We start from the raw sequence: 16876 nt of genomic DNA on the forward strand, positions 1-16876 counted from the left end.
TTGTTAATGAAAATAAGCTTTATTACGTCAAGTAATAAATACATACAAAGATGCAAATAACAGTTTTAGTCACTTATTTTGATTTTTTTTTTTTGGCAAAGTTACAATTTAAATCTGGGGGAATAGAGTTGCTTTTGGGGCCTGTGACAGGTTAGAATAGTCTTTTTGTAGAACTCATGCACTTTTAATGGAAACACTAACAATCATGCAAAATGGTGGGGCGGGGGGATAATTTTTGAACAAAATTTATGGTGCGTGCACCAAATTAGAAATTAGGCTGTCAGCTGGTGAAACAAAAAACAATATCTACTCAAAGGAGTCTGGTAAGAAATGGTTTAGTGGTGAAGCCAAATGAATGCTTGAGGATTAAGGCAGCTGTTTTCAAATTTTGCTTTCAAGGAGCCCTTTACTCCTCTGCTGTTCTGCAAAGGCTGATTGTTTGCCATAGGAAGTCTGCTGCACTGCAGAGGACTCTGGGGTGTGTACACTCAATCCATGGGGTGTGATGTCTGGAGCTGCTTAGCTTTGCCAATGCCCCACATAACCGTACCTTGCAACCTAGAACATAACGAGCGCTCCTTTTACATTACACAGGAATACTGGCAGCAGCAGAGGAGCTCCCTTTTCAGGGGAGTGTGTCCAACATTACTGATATTGTTACTGAGAAGTCCCTAGAAAGCTAAGGAGCCATAGACCTTTCCTAGAATGCAGTTTGAAAACCACTGGATATGGGGAACACTGTTAGTTGAAGGAGCAACCTGGGGCAGAACAGAGAATTAAGAGAGAGAAATGCAGTTGTTTTTAAATAAATTTCAACTAATTCAGGGAATGCCTCAACTTAAATGAAATACGGCAAACTCCACTTTAAATGAGAGGAAGGATAATCTTGTTGACTATGGCCAGGACCCAGAAGAAAAAAAGACAGCACAAGTTTCATCCACCCAAGGGGACCTTTGGACTGTCTCAAACCAATGCCCCCCATGCTGGATGCTGAGCTGCTTTTGGAACCAAGAGGCATTCCAGAAGCTGTTTGAAGTATGGCACAGGGTGGATGTATTTGTTGGGGGGATTCAAACTTTCCACTGGGCACACAAGCCCTTGGGTGCCTCCCAAGTGCTACTTTGCATTGCGGCCCACATTCTTGGAAATGGCAGTGGGGGGGGGAGTGGTAGAGTCAAATTAAGGGATCTCTCTGAATGCCTTCTGTAGTCTCCAAAGGAACTAGTGTCCCTTTTTCATAAGAGGTGTGAAAATCTTGCAGCCATGGGAAGAGATGCTAGGATCTTGCATTGCGCTCAGTCTCTGCCAAACACTCTCGAACTAGTCCTCTGGCGTGAATGATGCCTGCAAAAAAAGTAATATAACGTCTGCTTGTGTTTACTTTTACAAAAGCAATACAGTGGTACCTCAGTTTAAGAACAGTCCTGTTTAAGAACAGTCTGGTTTACAAACTCCGCAAAACTGGAAGAAGTGTCCCGCTTTGCGAACTATACCTCTGTCTAAGAACGGAATCCAAACGGTGGAAGGGCACCGGCGGCAGGAGGCCACATTAGGGAAAGTGCACCTTGGTTTAAGAACTGTATACAGTTTGGGAGGCACTGACTTTTTGCCAGTTTCATATGAAGGTATAACTGCTTTTTCATTTCACTGGGACATTTGCAGGAGAACTTCCTTGGTGGAGCATGCCTCTGAGTTATATATTTCCCCCTTTTTCTGAAGCAGTTCAGTGACCATTGCAGCATTTTTTGTAAGGAAGAAAGTTTTATCTTTAAATACTTTTGGAGAGGGGCAAAGCATGTTTCTAGGTGGCCAGGGAAACAGGTGCATAGCAACCCATTAATCCAGGTGTATCCAAGATGGTGCCATCCAAATGTTGCTGAACTGCAACTCTCATTAGCTCTGATCATTGGCTATGCTGACTGGAGCTGGGAGGAGTTGCCAGGTATCAGAACAAACAGTCTTCAGTCATGGTAAAGGGACCCTTGACCATTAGGCCAAGTCATGGCTGGCTCTGGGGTTGCGGCACTCATCTTGTTTTATTGGCTGAGGGAGCCGGCGACCAGCTTCCGGGTCATGTGGTCAGCATGACTGAGCCGCTTCTGGCGAACCAAAGCAGCACACGGAAAAGCTGTTTACCTTCCCGCCAGAGCGGTACCTATTTATCTACTAGCACTTCATGCTTTCGAACTGCTAGGTGGGCAAGAGCAGGGACTGAGCAACGGGAGCTCACCCCGTTGTGGGGATTCGAATCGCCGACCTTCTGATTGGCAAGTCCTAGGCTCTGTGGTTTAACCCACAGCGCCTATACGTTAAAAGTCATATATTACTTCATATGCTCTTGGTATGAATTGCACAGGTTAGAAGTGGGTGGCCTTCTCTTCGGGTGGGACTAGGTGGCGTTTTCGTTTCTACGCTGGCTTAAAGTGGGAGCTCCTGGGCCACTAGAAGCCCAACCTGGACCACTCTTATTAATAAACCTTTATCAGATATTGTGTTTTTTGACCTTTTCCTCATAATCTTGTGGACTAGGTCCTTAAGTCAAGTGATTTAGTGTAAACAATATGGCCTAAAATATTTTTCTCAATATTAGCTTCATTACCTCGTTTTAGCCTTTCCATGGCACTTTTACTTCCAGCATATGTAGGCCTGATTTCTTTTCCTAATTCTTCTATGATGGCCAAAAGTTCTGCATACTTGCTCTGTGGTACTTGACTGCTACTCGTTCCCTGGCATCAGAAAGAAATGGGATCTGAATTAGAGCAGAGCCAGTCACAAGAACCAACAAACCACAATAAAGCTCAAATTAATCAATTCATTAATTGCAGGGTGACAGTGCAATCCTACACATGCTCTGATTAGTGGGGATTACTCTTGGGAAAGCATGCATAGAAGTGCAGTCTAAAAGTGGCTGTTTAGTGCAGGCTATATCGGGACGGGAGGGTTTTCCCCTCATTATTTTATTTATTTACTGTACTTTAAAAAACATATATTGCTTGAGTGTAAGAAATCCTATTAAGCAGCTTACAAAATTATCAAATATTAACATTATCAATAAAAACAGTTAAAAACGGGTCCTTTAAAATATTTAAAAGATCATTAAAATCAATAGTAGCCAAAAAGAAGAAAGACATCAACATTTCACATAGAATATTAGAGTGGGCACCCCAAATGCCATCTAGTCCAGCCCCCTGCAATGCAGGAATCCTGCCCACAGCCATCTGCATAGGCTTGCCTAACCAAAAAGGTTTCAATCAGATGTCTGTCTGGTATTGACAGGCTGGGAGTTACAATGTGAACCCCCCCCCCCAAAGATAACTATTTCTTACAGGTGTTCCAGTTCCACATATCAAAGCAGCTGAGTGGGCATGTAAGGGGTAAGGTGACCCTGCGAGTAAACTGGTTCCCAGGATGTTGAGGGCTTAATATGCTAATAACAACACACTGAGCTTGTCTGGGTAGCAGATGGGAAATGGGCAACTAATGCAGATCCCTGAGCAGAGGGGTTCTATGCAGACAGGGTCTCATTCGTGACAGCAGCCGTGCTGAAGCATTCTGCACTAGCCGCAGCTTCCAAGGGAAGCCCCAAATAGTGAGCACTGCACCTTTAAAGCAACTTGAACGTGAAAGCTGCAATATTTATTAATGCCATCATTGAGGCGAGCAGGTTAAAAGCAGAGTCGAAGCTTGTTAACAAATAAACATGAACCCTTAAATGCCACACCCACAGCAAAAACACCATGTACCTGAATCACAAAATCACTCAGTGCTGAATTTGGTCAATATCACTTCTGTTTGGAAACTGTAATATTTATTTTAATCCATCCACTTAAATTTAATCCATTAAGTGACATCACGACCAGTTTGTTGACTTACACAGGCATTTCCTTGATTTCTCAGCCCATCTCCAGATTTTAACTGCTGCACTGTTTTAATTGGGGACATTTATATTCTAACTTTTCTGTCACTCTGTTTTTATATTTCGCAAACTACTAATTTGGAACTGTATGTGGTGTACGTATATAAATTAATAATATAGACAACTTCCCTTTTTTTCAACAAGTCTTTTCAAATGAGGTTCTTATCCCAGTCTGTTTCTGTCGGATTTGAAATTGCCCTTATACAGTGGTGCCCCGCAAGACGAATGCCTCGCAAGACGAAAGGGTTTTCCATTTTTTGAGTCGTTCCGCAAGACGAATTTCCCTATGGGCTTGCTTTGCAAGACGAAAGGTCTTGCTAGTTCTTGCGAGTTTGTTTCCTTTTTCTTAAAGCCGCTAAGCCGTTAATAGCCGTGCTTCGCAAGACGAAAAAACCGCAAGACGAAGAGACTCGCGGAACGGATTAATTTCGTCTTGCGAGGCACCACTGTATATGTTTTTTATTGTCAAACCCTTGGGGATGTTTCAAGGGAACTCATTCATTAATGAATGAATAAATGGCATAAGAGACACACTGCTGGCAGCCCAGAATATTGGAAGTTTTTACCTGCACTCCTTGTGTGTAACCTAGAGATGGAGGTCCGTAGTCATTTATAAGCTGTCTGTATTGCCCTGAGCCTGCCATGCTTGTGGAAGGAGAGTGGACGTTCCCAGCTTTGGAAAAAGAAAACATACAAAGTGAGAATGATTACCAAATGTTGAGTAAGATACAAAGCTAGCAAGTTAAACATTCTGGTTTTGAAAGGTCACTACCTATCTTCCTCATTCCGCTAATAGTTGCCAGCTATGCTAATGCAGTGGTAAAAATAAACACCACATTGTCCTGATCAGTAGAAGCACAAGACACCATGGCAATCATAACACACTGACATTTGCTTTCCATGAAAGCTTTTCCCAGGCACTCAGAGTTCTTCACATAGATTATCTTGGACATCCTAACAGGAACCCTGTAAAGTAGGTCACCGTTATTCTCCCTATATTGCAGATGGAGAGACCGTCCAACAAGTGAACAGCTCACCTAAAGTCTATATGTGGTATAAAAATAACCGTTTATTTATTTAACGGATGTGGCAAGGTTAATAGGCCTTTGTCAGAAATGGTGGTCTCTTGTAGGAGCAGAAGGGGAAAGGGAAGTGGATGGGAATAAATAAAATGTTATTTGTAGCCTTGGCATCTGTGTCCCAGACTGGGTGCTGCTTCGCTATCCCCGGATCTATTGCTGCAAAACTCCTCACCTGGCCAGGCTAGCCCTTCCTCTAGACTGTCAATGAGTGCTGCCAAAATGGAGAACACCAGCCATTTGTTGGAGAGGTGTGCCCACACAGACAGCTACACACATGAAGACCAAAACAGACCACTGGTCTGTCTAACTCAGTCTTAGCCATGCTGATGGTCAGCAGATCTCCCCACCGAGAGATGCTGGGGATTGAACCCCAGACCTTCTGCATACACAGCAGATACAGTGGTACCTCGGGTTAAGAACTTAATTCGTTCCGGAGGTCCGTTCTTAACCTGAGGTACCACTTAAGCTTGTGGGGCCTCCCGCTGCCGCACAATTTCTGTTCTCATCCTGAAGCAAAGTTCTTAACCCGAGGTACTATTTCTGGGTTAGCAGAGTCTGTAACCTGAAGTGTCTGTAACCCGAGGTACCGCTGTACTCTTCACCAATAAGGAGCTAGGGCCTCTTCCCTTTGTAAAACAGAGCGCAACATGCAATGTTCAGGAAACATGCGGGGTGGGGGAGGCAACACGGTAAGAAGAGAGGCACTGAGGATCTCCAACCGGACTGGCATGTCATCTCCTCCCCTGCACCTTCCCCTGGGGCCGCCTTCCCCCAAAGCGCACCTAAGCTTGCCCTAGAGGCTGATGATGAGTTTAAGCCAGCGTCCCTGTCCCCCCAAAGCTCCCCCCCCATGCCAAGCCACTGGGTAACCTTGGGTGCCTTTACCTGATCCTTTGCCGTCTGCCTCAAAGACGTAGTAGGACATAGTGGCCAACACAGAGCGCGCCTTATCAGCACCGCAGCAGCAGGCCCCGAGAACAAAAGGAGGGTTTTGGACTTGGCTGCGGTGCCAGCCCTCCTTGCACAGTGCAGATGGCCGCATTAGTCGCTGTGCCAGCTCAGCTCAGATGGAGGGTGCGGGTGGGAGGGTGGAAGGAAGGAAGGAAAGAAAAACATAGCCATGCTTGCTTTCAAAGCCCCGGATCTTGAAAGGGTTCCTGCACCCCAAAAAGGACATCAAATCCAGGCCAAACTTTTAAAGGGCAACCCTGCTCCGAGACGTGGCCCGCTTTGGAAAGCAGCAAAGTGTGGTAGGAGGTCCCGAGGCAGATTTGGGATGGTTTCTGGCAGTGAATTGCCAACTGCAGTCAAAGGCATAGCATGGGCTTGGCTTTGCTCTAGCGAAGGGCCCCTCGCTCAGTGGCAGTCTGCCCTCACCCAGCCCCCCCCCCACCTGCTTGCCTTCCTCCTTACAGCTAGTCTTTTTTGGGGGGGGGCACTGGCATTCCCTGTCGGCTGCTGTCTCATCAGCCTCAGCGCTGCCCTTGCAGAACTCAGCAGGGAAAAGGAGGCGCCTGTGGCCAAAGTAGCATGAATTGCCTGTGCCTGCCATTGGCTCAGGTGCTGCCTACCGTTTAAGCTCGCCACCTTCTGCCCCACCAGTCCCAGCGAGCACCAGCTACTCCTGATCCTTTGCGTGCAGAAGGCGCCAGGGTCCATCCCTCCCTGGCATCTCCAGCAAAGGCTGGGAGAGAACCCAGCCTGAAGTTCTGGCAAGCTGCTGCCACACAGCAGAGACCACACTGAACGAGAGGAACCAATGGTCTGACTTAAGGCAGTTTCCTATGTTCCTTTCATAGAATGGCCATAGCTCAGGGGCACTGTTGTTCTTGACATCCGTCTGTCTCGAGACAATGCACTGCGCCTCCAGGAATCAAAGCAAACGGCTGTATTAGCGGCACCAAAGCAACCTCCTTTGGGGAACAAGCCTGGGCAGAATGTGGAGGTCCTAGGATGCCCAGACAACAAGACACTCACACTCGGGTCTCACTGATGTGGTCCAAAGGAAAGGAAAGCAAGACATTTGGCACCAGGTTGGCTGGAGGAGATGCTGGAAGGAGGCGTACAAGGCACCTTCCAGGTGGACAAACCCTCATTTTTCTCTACAGCATGTGCAGAAACCACCTTATTGACCACTGGACCTGAGTGTAGCCAGGATTCATATTAGGGTGGGCAGGATCAATGTTAGGGGGGACAGAACCAAGCTATCTGCGACACAACTGGTCACTTAGTTAAGTATTATTATTTTTTAATTTGCTTTAGGGGGAGGCAGTTGCCTCCCCTTTTGCTACGCCCATGGTTGGACCCACTATTGGTCTTGTCCACTCAATCCGCCAGAGTCTGTCTTTGCATGCAGGGAAGTCCCTAACTCACTGAGGGTTTGTGACCCATCAGCTATCCTTGCCTGGTTTAGCCAACCAGTCAAAGCCATTCCCGGGCTGTGGCAGCTGTTGCATATTGACAGCTTCCAGGAGCTACAGGTGAGAGCTGAGTGCAGAGTGGGGACCATTGGTGGACAAACTACCCCAGAAGGAGAATGACGCGTCCCCCACCAGAGGGAAGCCTAACGCCCCATACACTGGGGCATTACTCTCTTATTATTGCTGCTGTTTCCATTTATAGACCGCTTTACTATCTGAAAGATCCATAGCAAGTGATTAGCGTAACAAAATACATAAACAATATCCATAACCATAAAATACAAAAAAATCATATACCACTGTATCATAAAAATATATCGTAGCAGTTTGCAACAATATAAAAACATAAAGCCAGACAATAAAATAAAAAAAGTTAAAAGAAATGAAAAACAAACATCAGTAGACCATTGTGAGGGAGTGTACCTCTCATCTGCCTGCTTAAGACTGGAGGAATAGAAAAGTTTTCAGCAAGCGTTTAAAAGTTGGCAACTTAGAATCATAGAATCATAGAGTTGGAAGAGACCACAAGGGCCATCGAGTCCAACTCCCTGCCAAGCAGGAAACACCATCAGAGCACTCCTGACATATGGTTGTCAAGCCTCTGATTAAAGACCTCCAAAGAAGGAGACTCCACCACACTCCTTGGCAGCAAATTCCACTGTCAAACAGCTCTTACTGTCAGGAAGTTCTTCCTAATGTTTAGGTGGAATCTTCTTTCTTGTAGTTTGGATCCATTGCTCCGTGTCCGCTTCTCTGGAGCAGCAGAAAACAACCTTTCTCCCTCCTCTATGTGACATCCTTTTATATATTTGAACATGGCTATCATATCACCCCTTAACCCCCTCTTCTCCAGGCTAAACATGCCCAGCTCCCTTAGCCGTTCCTCATAAGGCATCGTTTCCAGGCCTTTGACCATTTTGGTTGCCCTCCTCTGGACACGTTCCAGTTTGACAGTGTCCTTCTTGAATTGTGGTGCCCAGAACTGGACACAGTACTCCAGGTACTTACAACTACCTAAATTGTAGTTGGGCATTTCAGCTGGTGTAGCTGCCTATTAAACGTGCAGGAGCCCCACCCCCACTTGCCCCCAGCTGCTTGGCACAAGACCCAGAAGCCGGCCGGCACTCTGTCCCAAGCAATCCAGAATGAAGCATGTCCAAATCTACTGCTGGGAGGAACAAGACAAACCCCTCTTGAGCAAGGGTGCCAAGGTGGAGAGGGAGGAGAGCAGCCCACCCCCCTCGCCAGATGCCCCAGTCAGTCCATTCCAGTGGGGAATCCGTGTCCACGGTAATATACCTTAGGCAAAGGTAAGGTATATAAAACTAAAAAAATAATAATTTGGGCAGGCAGCATAGTTAGTGGCTTCCAGCTAGGATTTCCACTCTCTTTTTTCATAGGGTTCCTGTGCTATTAGCAGCCACATGACTGGCAAATTATTGTTGTTAATTACCTGTCCTTCACATAAGTTCCCAGGGCATGTAATACATTGGTAGTAGTATCATTAATAGTATATTTTGTATATCACCCTTCATCTGAAGATTACAGGTTTATCAACACAAAATACATCATAAAACAGAAACAAACCATAACTCCTCTCTCCCACAAACACATTTTTAAGAACCATAGAATGTTAATCAGCCTGGTCATAGAGAAATGTTTTCACCTGGCTCCTAAATATATGTAATGAAGGTGCCAGATGAGCCTCCTCAGGGAGATTTCCACAAATGAGGAAAGGCCTCCGCAGGAAAGGCCTGTTCTCGTGTTGCCATCCTCCAGACCTCTTGAAGGGAAGGCACACGAAGAAGGGCCTCAGAGGATGGTTGCAGGGTCCAGGTCGGTTCATATGGGGAGAGGCAGGCCTTGAGGTGTTATGGTCCTGAGCTTCTTAGGGATGTATAGATCAAACCAGCACTTTGAATTGGACCAGGACACTAACTGGCAGCCAGTGCATTTGGGTCAGGATTGGCATTAGATGCTGAAACCGTCCTGCCTGGTGAGCAACCTGGCCACTGAATTCTGCACCAGCTGGTTTCTGAACCATCTGCAGAAGCAGCCCTACTTAAAAGGCATTGCAGTTACCACAGTATAGACAACAGAAGTTAGGCTGTCCCTGTCCAGATAAGGGTACAGCTGGGCCATCAGTCAAAGCTGACAGAAGACGCTCTGTGCCATCAAGGCTGCCTGAGCCTCAAGCAACAGCAAAGGACCCAGGAGGACCTCCAAGTTGTGTACCCGACTCCTTCAGAACCAGTGTTACCCCATCAAGAGCAGACAACCTCTCCGCCATCTGGTCTAGGGAACCACCAACCACCAGCACCTCAGTCTTATCTGGATTGAGCTTCAGTTTGAGGCTCTCATCCAGGCCATGACCAAGGCAAGAAATTTGCTAGATGCTTTATTTATACAAATGCGCATGACTCAATGTGACTTAAGAAAATAATATGAAAGATATATTCCACAGGTGTTGCTTACTATCAAACAACTGCAGTGTCGCAATGGAAAAGGGTTTGCCGGCTGCATTTCTCCCTCAGGAGTCCTGCCAGAACGAAAAGTGGCTATTCTTGCAGGGGAACCATGAAGAGAAGGAAAAGAACTGGTATTGAAGTTGCCAGCTTTCATTTCTTTTTACTGTTAAGTGTTGATGCTCCTGTGCCTTCAACAGCAGCCCGATACAGACAAATTCCGCCTTTCCGTTGTTTTGCTCCCTGCCAAGAAAAGCCCCGCTTAATTTCCATATGCTGGGCTGTTTATAAAGCCACAGGAGCAGGATTTTTTAAAATGTTGGCACCTCCAAACGGTGTTAATGAGGAACTTTGCCAGAGTGATGGGCAACCAATGGGGGGGGGGGGCATACATCAAGGTCCAATGGAGACACTCCTAAGAGAGGTTATACACATCAGTATAGTAAATTTTCCCTTCTGCAGAGCTTGGGAGCTGCCTTCTCTCTCCTTCCTAATTGATGGGGAAATCAAAGTTAAGTGGGTAATTAACAGCAGCAAAAAAGCCCTTTAAAAGCCTCCCCCCACCCCACATCATAGCCACCTGGAATGCATAAGGACACTTACTGTCAGATGCAGGAAGACACTGGGGTAGAGGAGAGAAAAGACATTACTGAGCCTACAGTGGCCTTCAAAACTTTCCAGCCCCACAGCGGTGGGTGGGTCACAGCTGATGATTATTGGCTTTGGATTTCCCACACATTTGACTTGAAGAAGGGGTTGGGGTTAAGCCCCCCCCCTCTGAAAACCAGAATTCCTGTGTCTTTAATATTAGCACAACAGGCGGAAATTTGACCAGGAAAGCATTCTTTCTTCAGCCTTTTTCAGGCTAAGAGAGTAAGGGAAGCCACAGCAATCATTCTTAATTCCTGCTACATTTAAAAAGCGAAATCTGCCTTCACATCTGCAAGCAAAGTTAGAGTTTACAGGTCTGAATCTGGGGTGTGTGTGTGTGTTAAGGGGGGGTAGTATTTCATTTGGAAGGCTGAGAGAGGCCCCCTCCAGCCCTGACCGCTCAAGCCAAGCTGCCTAATCAGAGACAGGGAGCATTTGCAGTCATATCACTGAGAATCCGAGATATTCAATTGCCAGGGCTCCTTTGTCTAACTCCCTTGGCCTTATGCCAGGGTGCTGGCATTAGCGCTTAGCGAGAGGAAGGGCTGGTGTACAAAGCAGACAGAGAAACCATTTTGGAAACTGATGAGTGCTCTTTACTTCCCTTCCCCCCTCCCCAATTCCACCTAAAGAGTTTCTCTATAGAATGGATGAGGCACAAAGAAGCAGTACAGGTGAAATGGGGACAGGCTGAGCATCCCTGGAAACGGTTGTGGAAGGGCCTTCAATAACAATGCAATTATTATATTATCAGGTTTCGTTAAAGAGCATAAGAGATTTGGGGAGCGACTGGTTCCAGTTGCCTCAGTCAACTCTTGCAGGATGTCCCTTGCTCCAAGCACATCTAAAACATCACAATTATTCTTCTGTCCAAAACACAGGACAAAAGCAAATGTTTTGCTGGGGGCGGGGGGATAGATGGGCAACCAAACCAGCATCCCTACACAAGAAACTGGAATTAAAAACGGGCTTCCACTGATGCCCAAGAGACTCTGTTGCCACCACACGTCTTCTCTCCAAATACCTTGTTTCCACTCAGATTGTGGTGGTTTTTTTTAAAAGACATAAAATGTTGCTTCTGCTCACTGTAAGGGGTCCTATTTAGAAGCTCCAAAGCCACAATGAGGCATCTGAAGAAAAACATTTGCAAATCCAAGGCTCCAAGCATGCGAACACACAAGGCTCAGACAAGGGGTCTTGAAGGGCACAACCCGTCAGGACATTCTCCTGCACAAAACCCATTGCAAACTACCAGGACGGCGCATGAAGGGGGGGTGTTCCACAGGGAGGGCGCGACTACCAAGAAGGCCGTCTGCCTGGTCCCTTTGGACATCACTGGTTCAAATCAGTGCAGACTGAAAATGTTCAGTCCGCCATCTTGATTCAAAATGGTGTCCAGCTGAATCCAAACATGGGTGAAAACCTGCAGCCTGATCTTAGGAGCCAACATGCAACATTTGGGTATGGTATCTTAAGGGGTGTTCAAATGCATAGTAAACAAACAACTAGACACACAGAGTGAGAGAAAATAGACACACAGAGTGAGGGAAAGAGAGAACTACAAATTAATTTTCAAATGTGATCAAACAACTCTTTGATCAGCAGCATTTGCTTTAAGAAACCAAAGTCTAAGTTTCTGCTACAACAATAGATAGTCCCAATTATTAATTTCAACAGGACAGCTTAAACCTTGAAGCAGAGGGGTCTGCAAACTTTCTACCTCCAGGGCCTACTTAAGAGAGCTGAAAACAGCAGTCACAAGATGCTGGCACATGGAGGGCAGGGCTAATCAAGCCGTGCCCTGGCGACTACCGATAGAATTTTCTACAGATACCCAATCCATCTTTGGAAATTGGTAAATTCTTTGCCACTGCTTTTTCTTCAAAAACATTTGCTTTGGAGCTACTGTGACAACCCAACCTCAGTTCTGAGCAGATTTTTCTGAGCCAGAGGCAGTAAATGGAGCAGCTTTTCTTTTATATTTCCCCCTTCCCACCCACCCCATGCCTCTCAAAGTATTTTTTATCCATGTCCTATAATTTCTTCTCCCATTTTCCTTTCACGCTCAACTTGTAAGTTATTCCCTCCTCTTCAAAAAACTGTCAGTCTTTCCACCTTCCTCACCTTTTCCATTCATTCATTTCTTCTATGAGAGTTTCCCCCTCTTGTTCTCTTTTCAATTCCTTATTTATTTGACTCCGTCCTATTCTTGCGATTGCAATTTGTTCTAAACTGTTTTTGATGTTGTATCTTAAATTGCTGAGACCCACCCTGCGACCTTCAGGCCAAGGGTGGGTAAATAACAGCCAAGGGGGATGATGATGATGATGAAATACTAGTGTTTTCTCTTTTCTCTCACTTTCTAATTTCCTTCAACGCCTCCTCTGGCCCTTTTCCCTCAGTCTCCCCCTCTTGACCACCTTTCCTCAGCATGGATGGAGTTGCTGGTGCTGGCACTGCTCCAGCCAAAAAGCTGTGGGCCGCAGCGACAAGGTGGGCAGGTTGTGGCATTGAGGCCCACCTGAAAGTGGCCCATGGCCTATTGGCAAGCCCTGACCCACTGCCTCACAGCAGGTGTGGGGAATGTTTGGCCCTCCAGTCGCTGATGAACTACAAGTCCCATCAGCCCAGCAAGCATGGCCAATGGCCGGGGATGGTGGGAGCTGTAGCAACACCGGGAGGGACAAAGGTTCTCCACGCATGCCTTCAAGGGCATGCTTCAAAAAGCGATTCTGCTTGCTTTGGAAAGAGAGGTGGAATAGTGGACTCAGACTTAAGGGGAATGTGACTCAGATGCCAGCTCAGCCGTAAAGCTCACTGCGTGTCACAGGCCCACCACTCTCTCCGATCCTAATTTGCCTCAGAGTTGTCGGAACACCAGAACGCCAGATCAATTTAGCCTTGGAGAGAAGCGACAGAGGAAATCCCAAATGGCAATTTGGGGCAGATATTCATTCGCAGGGTCCTCTTTCAGTCACAAAAATCTGCATCTGACAGGGGATCTGGTTATAGTAATAACTCTGCTGAACTTGCCTGGTTTTGCCTAAACAGCGGAACTGACTTCTGAGTCCACATGCAGAGGGCTGAGCTGTGCATGGCAGAGAGCACAGCCAGGCGAGGGGACCCGGGCTCCGGGGCAGAGAACAGGCTTTCCGTACAGAAGGCCCCAGGTCCAATCCTCAGCCTCTCCAATGACAAGACTCTCAGGTAGCAGCCAAGAAATGGAGGCAAATGGAAATTGTCCATCAAAAAGTCCCCCGGAGCAACTTTGCATACACTTCCCCCACCCCTTTGCTTATGGTTGGAGCAATTTCTCTTAAAATCTGGATGACCACAGAAATAATTACACTTGCCTCAGAGGACTCAGTGGGAGCGGTTGCCTGGCAATTCCCAGCAAAGGCAGGCTTGCCTCTCTCTCGGCCTGAAGAGCTTCCAGCTGCAGGGATGGCCAGACCCCCCTGGGACCAGCAGCGCAGAAGGGGGGGGGGAACCGACAGGAGGGTGAAGCCAGAGCCAAGGAGGGGCAGAGCCAAATCGTTCTAGGTTTCTGCCCACCTTCTTCCCCGGTGAGGAAGCTGACCGGCAGTGGACCCTGCCAACTATACAATTCTATGATTCTAACTGCAGGGCGAGACAAGGCTGGTGGGGCAGTGACCCATTTGCCCTGATGAAGCAGCCCCCCCCTTGCCTCAAAGGACTTCAGGGGGCTCTGTTGCCTAGTAGACAGAGGCTGGAGGGCAATCAAGGAAATCCCATATGAATACGCCATAGAGACACCACACTATTTCTGTTCCCAATAGCAGCCTCAAATGCAACTTTTAGTGTGAGGATCTTTGGAAAAGCTGCTGTGAGAGTCTTTCAGGACTCACGTATGCTAAACCAGGAGTCGGGAAATTTTGGGCCTGCTTAATTTCCTTTGTCTTTTGCTGGAAACTCAAGAACATGTACTGTATAGTTTAAAAACAAAGATCAGGCTGCCTCTGAGCATGTTCTGTGTGTTTTATTCAAGTGGTATATAAGCAGGGCTTTTTTACAGCACCTCTCAGGTGGTCACCATTACCATTCTAAGAGAATGAGGTGAGTTCCAGCACCTCTTTTTCCAGAAAAATAGCACTGGATATAAGTATTGTAAAACACAGAGAGAGTTTTCTGCAGTTTGCAAGAGGCAAAGTTAAACCGAAGGAAACCTTTTTTTTTTTTTTTTTGGTGGAAGGGGAAGATGTGGAAGAGAAAGGCAAAATAAAGTAAAACAGTAGAAACAAAAGTGAAAGTGAAACACCGGGTTTTCTCCAATGAAGTTCTACTCAAAAGCGGACCCAGTGAAATTAATGGACCTTTGTAATGTTTATTCATTTCAATGGGACTACTAGGAGTATGACTAACACTGAAAACAACCCATGCTCTCTCTCCACACAAATGACAGGCTTAACTGATAAGAAGATTAAGGTCAAAACACCCAGCTTTTCTAAACAGCAAAGTCTTGTTTAAGGGGCAGTTTACACATCCATGAACATCACTTGGTCACAACAGGCAACTGGATGTGAGAACGTGCGCTGAATGAAGTTTCACCTGGGGCAATGCCCATCAGTCAGATGCACACGTCTCCTGAATGGCACACTCAACAAGCAGCGAGCCTGCCTTGCAGCATGCCACTCTCAGAGCACCAGTTCCCAAACTTTTCTGCTAAAGGACCACTTGAAAACTGCTGACAGTCTTGGTGAACTACTTAATGCTTTTCTGGCCTGTCCTAGCAATTCAAATTGTAACACAACGAAATGCAATATATAATAATAATAATAATAATAATAATAATAATAATAATATGCTCTTAAATCACAAATCCATGGACACACTGAATGAAGCTTGCTGACTGAAGCAGCTGGGGAAACCCTGGGTCACAGCAAACGTTTTGCATGCAGGTCCCAGGTCCCATCTGCCGCACCTTCAGTTAAGAGGCTCTCAGGTACCAGCTGATGGGGAGAAAATTATTCCCTACCCAACAGCCTGCAGTCACTGCCGCTCAGAAGACATAGTGATTCGCAAGAAGGCCGCTTCCAAAGGTTCTCATCTCCAGGAAGGTGCATGAGATCAGAGGCAGTGTGGTGTAGTGGTGAGAGTGTCGACTAGGACCTGGGAGAGGCCCCGGTGCGAATCCCCTCCACCCCACTCAGCCACGAAGAAGCTCACTGGATGCGACCCTTGGGGAGCCTACCTCCCGGGGTTGTTGTGGAAGTTAAACGCGGAGAGTTGGCAGTGAACCCTGAGCTCCTTGGAGGAAAAGGTGGGATATACATCTATATATGCAATAAATTTAAAAAAACAACCGTATCATTTGCGGGGCGCATGCACGTGGCCGGCTCCCCGAACCCTCTCCCTGCTCCTGGGCTCCTCGCGCACTTGCGCCCCGCCACCAGCAGCGGCCCTCGCCCAGGCGTGCAGCGCGCCTCGCTTCCTGCCTTGATCCGAATCAATCAGCCGCTCTAGGGAGGCGATCATGGAGGGGAAGGGGGGGAGGAGGCGTCAGGACCGATCCTCCACCCGCCGCTCCTTGATCCCCTTCCCCCCCCCGCCCAGCCCCCGGGCCCCCCTCGCCCAGGCGCCAATGCCGCCGCTGCCGGCTTCCCGGGGCGCAGCCTGGCCGGGCTGCCCGGGGGAGGGGGCTTGGCCGCCCAGCCAAACTTTGCCCCCCCCGCCGGCGCCCCCCAAAAGTGCATAATGGCGGAGATGAATCAGCTCGGCGGATCTGACCTGAGCGGGGAAGCGGGAGCGAGGCGAGAGCCCGTCTCCGGGCGGCGGGGCTCGCCCAGGTAGCCAGGGCGCAGCGCGGCGCTTGCTTCGCCTCCGGGGCCAGCGGGGCTCCCCCTCCCCCCCCCTTGCAAAAGGCGAGCCGGTGCCGGATAGCGATCCTCCGTGCGCTTAAGCAGCCGCGCCGAGAAGCCCCCGGAGAGGGACCGGCGGAGTTGGCGCCTTACCTTGGCTGATGGGCGCCGCCGCCGCCGCGATGTGCGCGGTCAAGTTTGGCTTGTAAGACATGCCGAGCAGCAGCAGCGACATCGGCGGGAGGAGGCGGCGAAATGTCCTGAAATTCCACGGCGCGGCTCCCTCGGGCTCCGTCTGCCTGTCCGTCGCTCCGTCTGTCTTGCCCGAGACTTTGGGGCTTGTTTACTGCCAGAGACAAGCGCACGCCGCAAATATGGCCGCGTCACATATGGAGAGAGAGAGAGAGAGAGAGAGACATCTATATGTACACAGATTGCCGCTCGCTCTTGGGCAGCGCAGGATCGCATCCATGCATCGGGAGGAGGAGGAGGAAGAGGGGCGGGGGCGAAAAGAGGGGAGAGG

The 16876-nt window shown here is 47.9% G+C and overlaps 1 protein-coding gene and 1 long non-coding RNA gene across 6 annotated transcripts in view; one reads left to right on the plus strand and one right to left on the minus strand.

Moving 5' to 3' along the window:
• Positions 1–16817, minus strand: CDK2AP1 (cyclin dependent kinase 2 associated protein 1). 5 transcript variants are annotated; one of them, XR_014003003.1, is made up of 5 exons: positions 5884–6397; positions 4483–4589; positions 2600–2726; positions 1045–1344; positions 1–998 (listed from the first exon to the last, which is right to left on the minus strand). XR_014003003.1 is itself a non-coding variant. In XM_081175222.1 (4 exons), the coding sequence occupies exons 1-4, from the start codon at positions 16586–16588 to the stop codon at positions 1277–1279; spliced, it is 384 nt and encodes a 127-aa protein (XP_081031348.1). In that variant the 5' UTR covers positions 16589–16817; the 3' UTR covers positions 1–1276. The 5 variants fall into 5 exon arrangements, 4 of the variants coding, with proteins under 4 accessions (XP_081031348.1, XP_081031349.1, XP_081031347.1 ...); XM_081175222.1 differs by lacking the exon at positions 5884–6397 and adding an exon at positions 16507–16817 and having other exon boundaries at positions 1–1344; XM_081175223.1 differs by lacking the exon at positions 5884–6397 and adding an exon at positions 15747–15873 and having other exon boundaries at positions 1–1344.
• LOC308576072 overlaps positions 16138–16876 on the plus strand; it is a 13314-nt gene continuing 12575 nt past the window's right edge. Inside the window, exon 1 of the long non-coding RNA XR_014003052.1 lies at positions 16138–16341. This is a non-coding gene — a long non-coding RNA (uncharacterized lncRNA). The remainder of the gene's footprint in view (positions 16342–16876) is intronic.

Source organism: Podarcis bocagei, assembly GCF_964188305.1.
Source record: "Podarcis bocagei genome assembly, chromosome: 16".
NCBI lineage: Eukaryota > Metazoa > Chordata > Lepidosauria > Squamata > Lacertidae > Podarcis > Podarcis bocagei.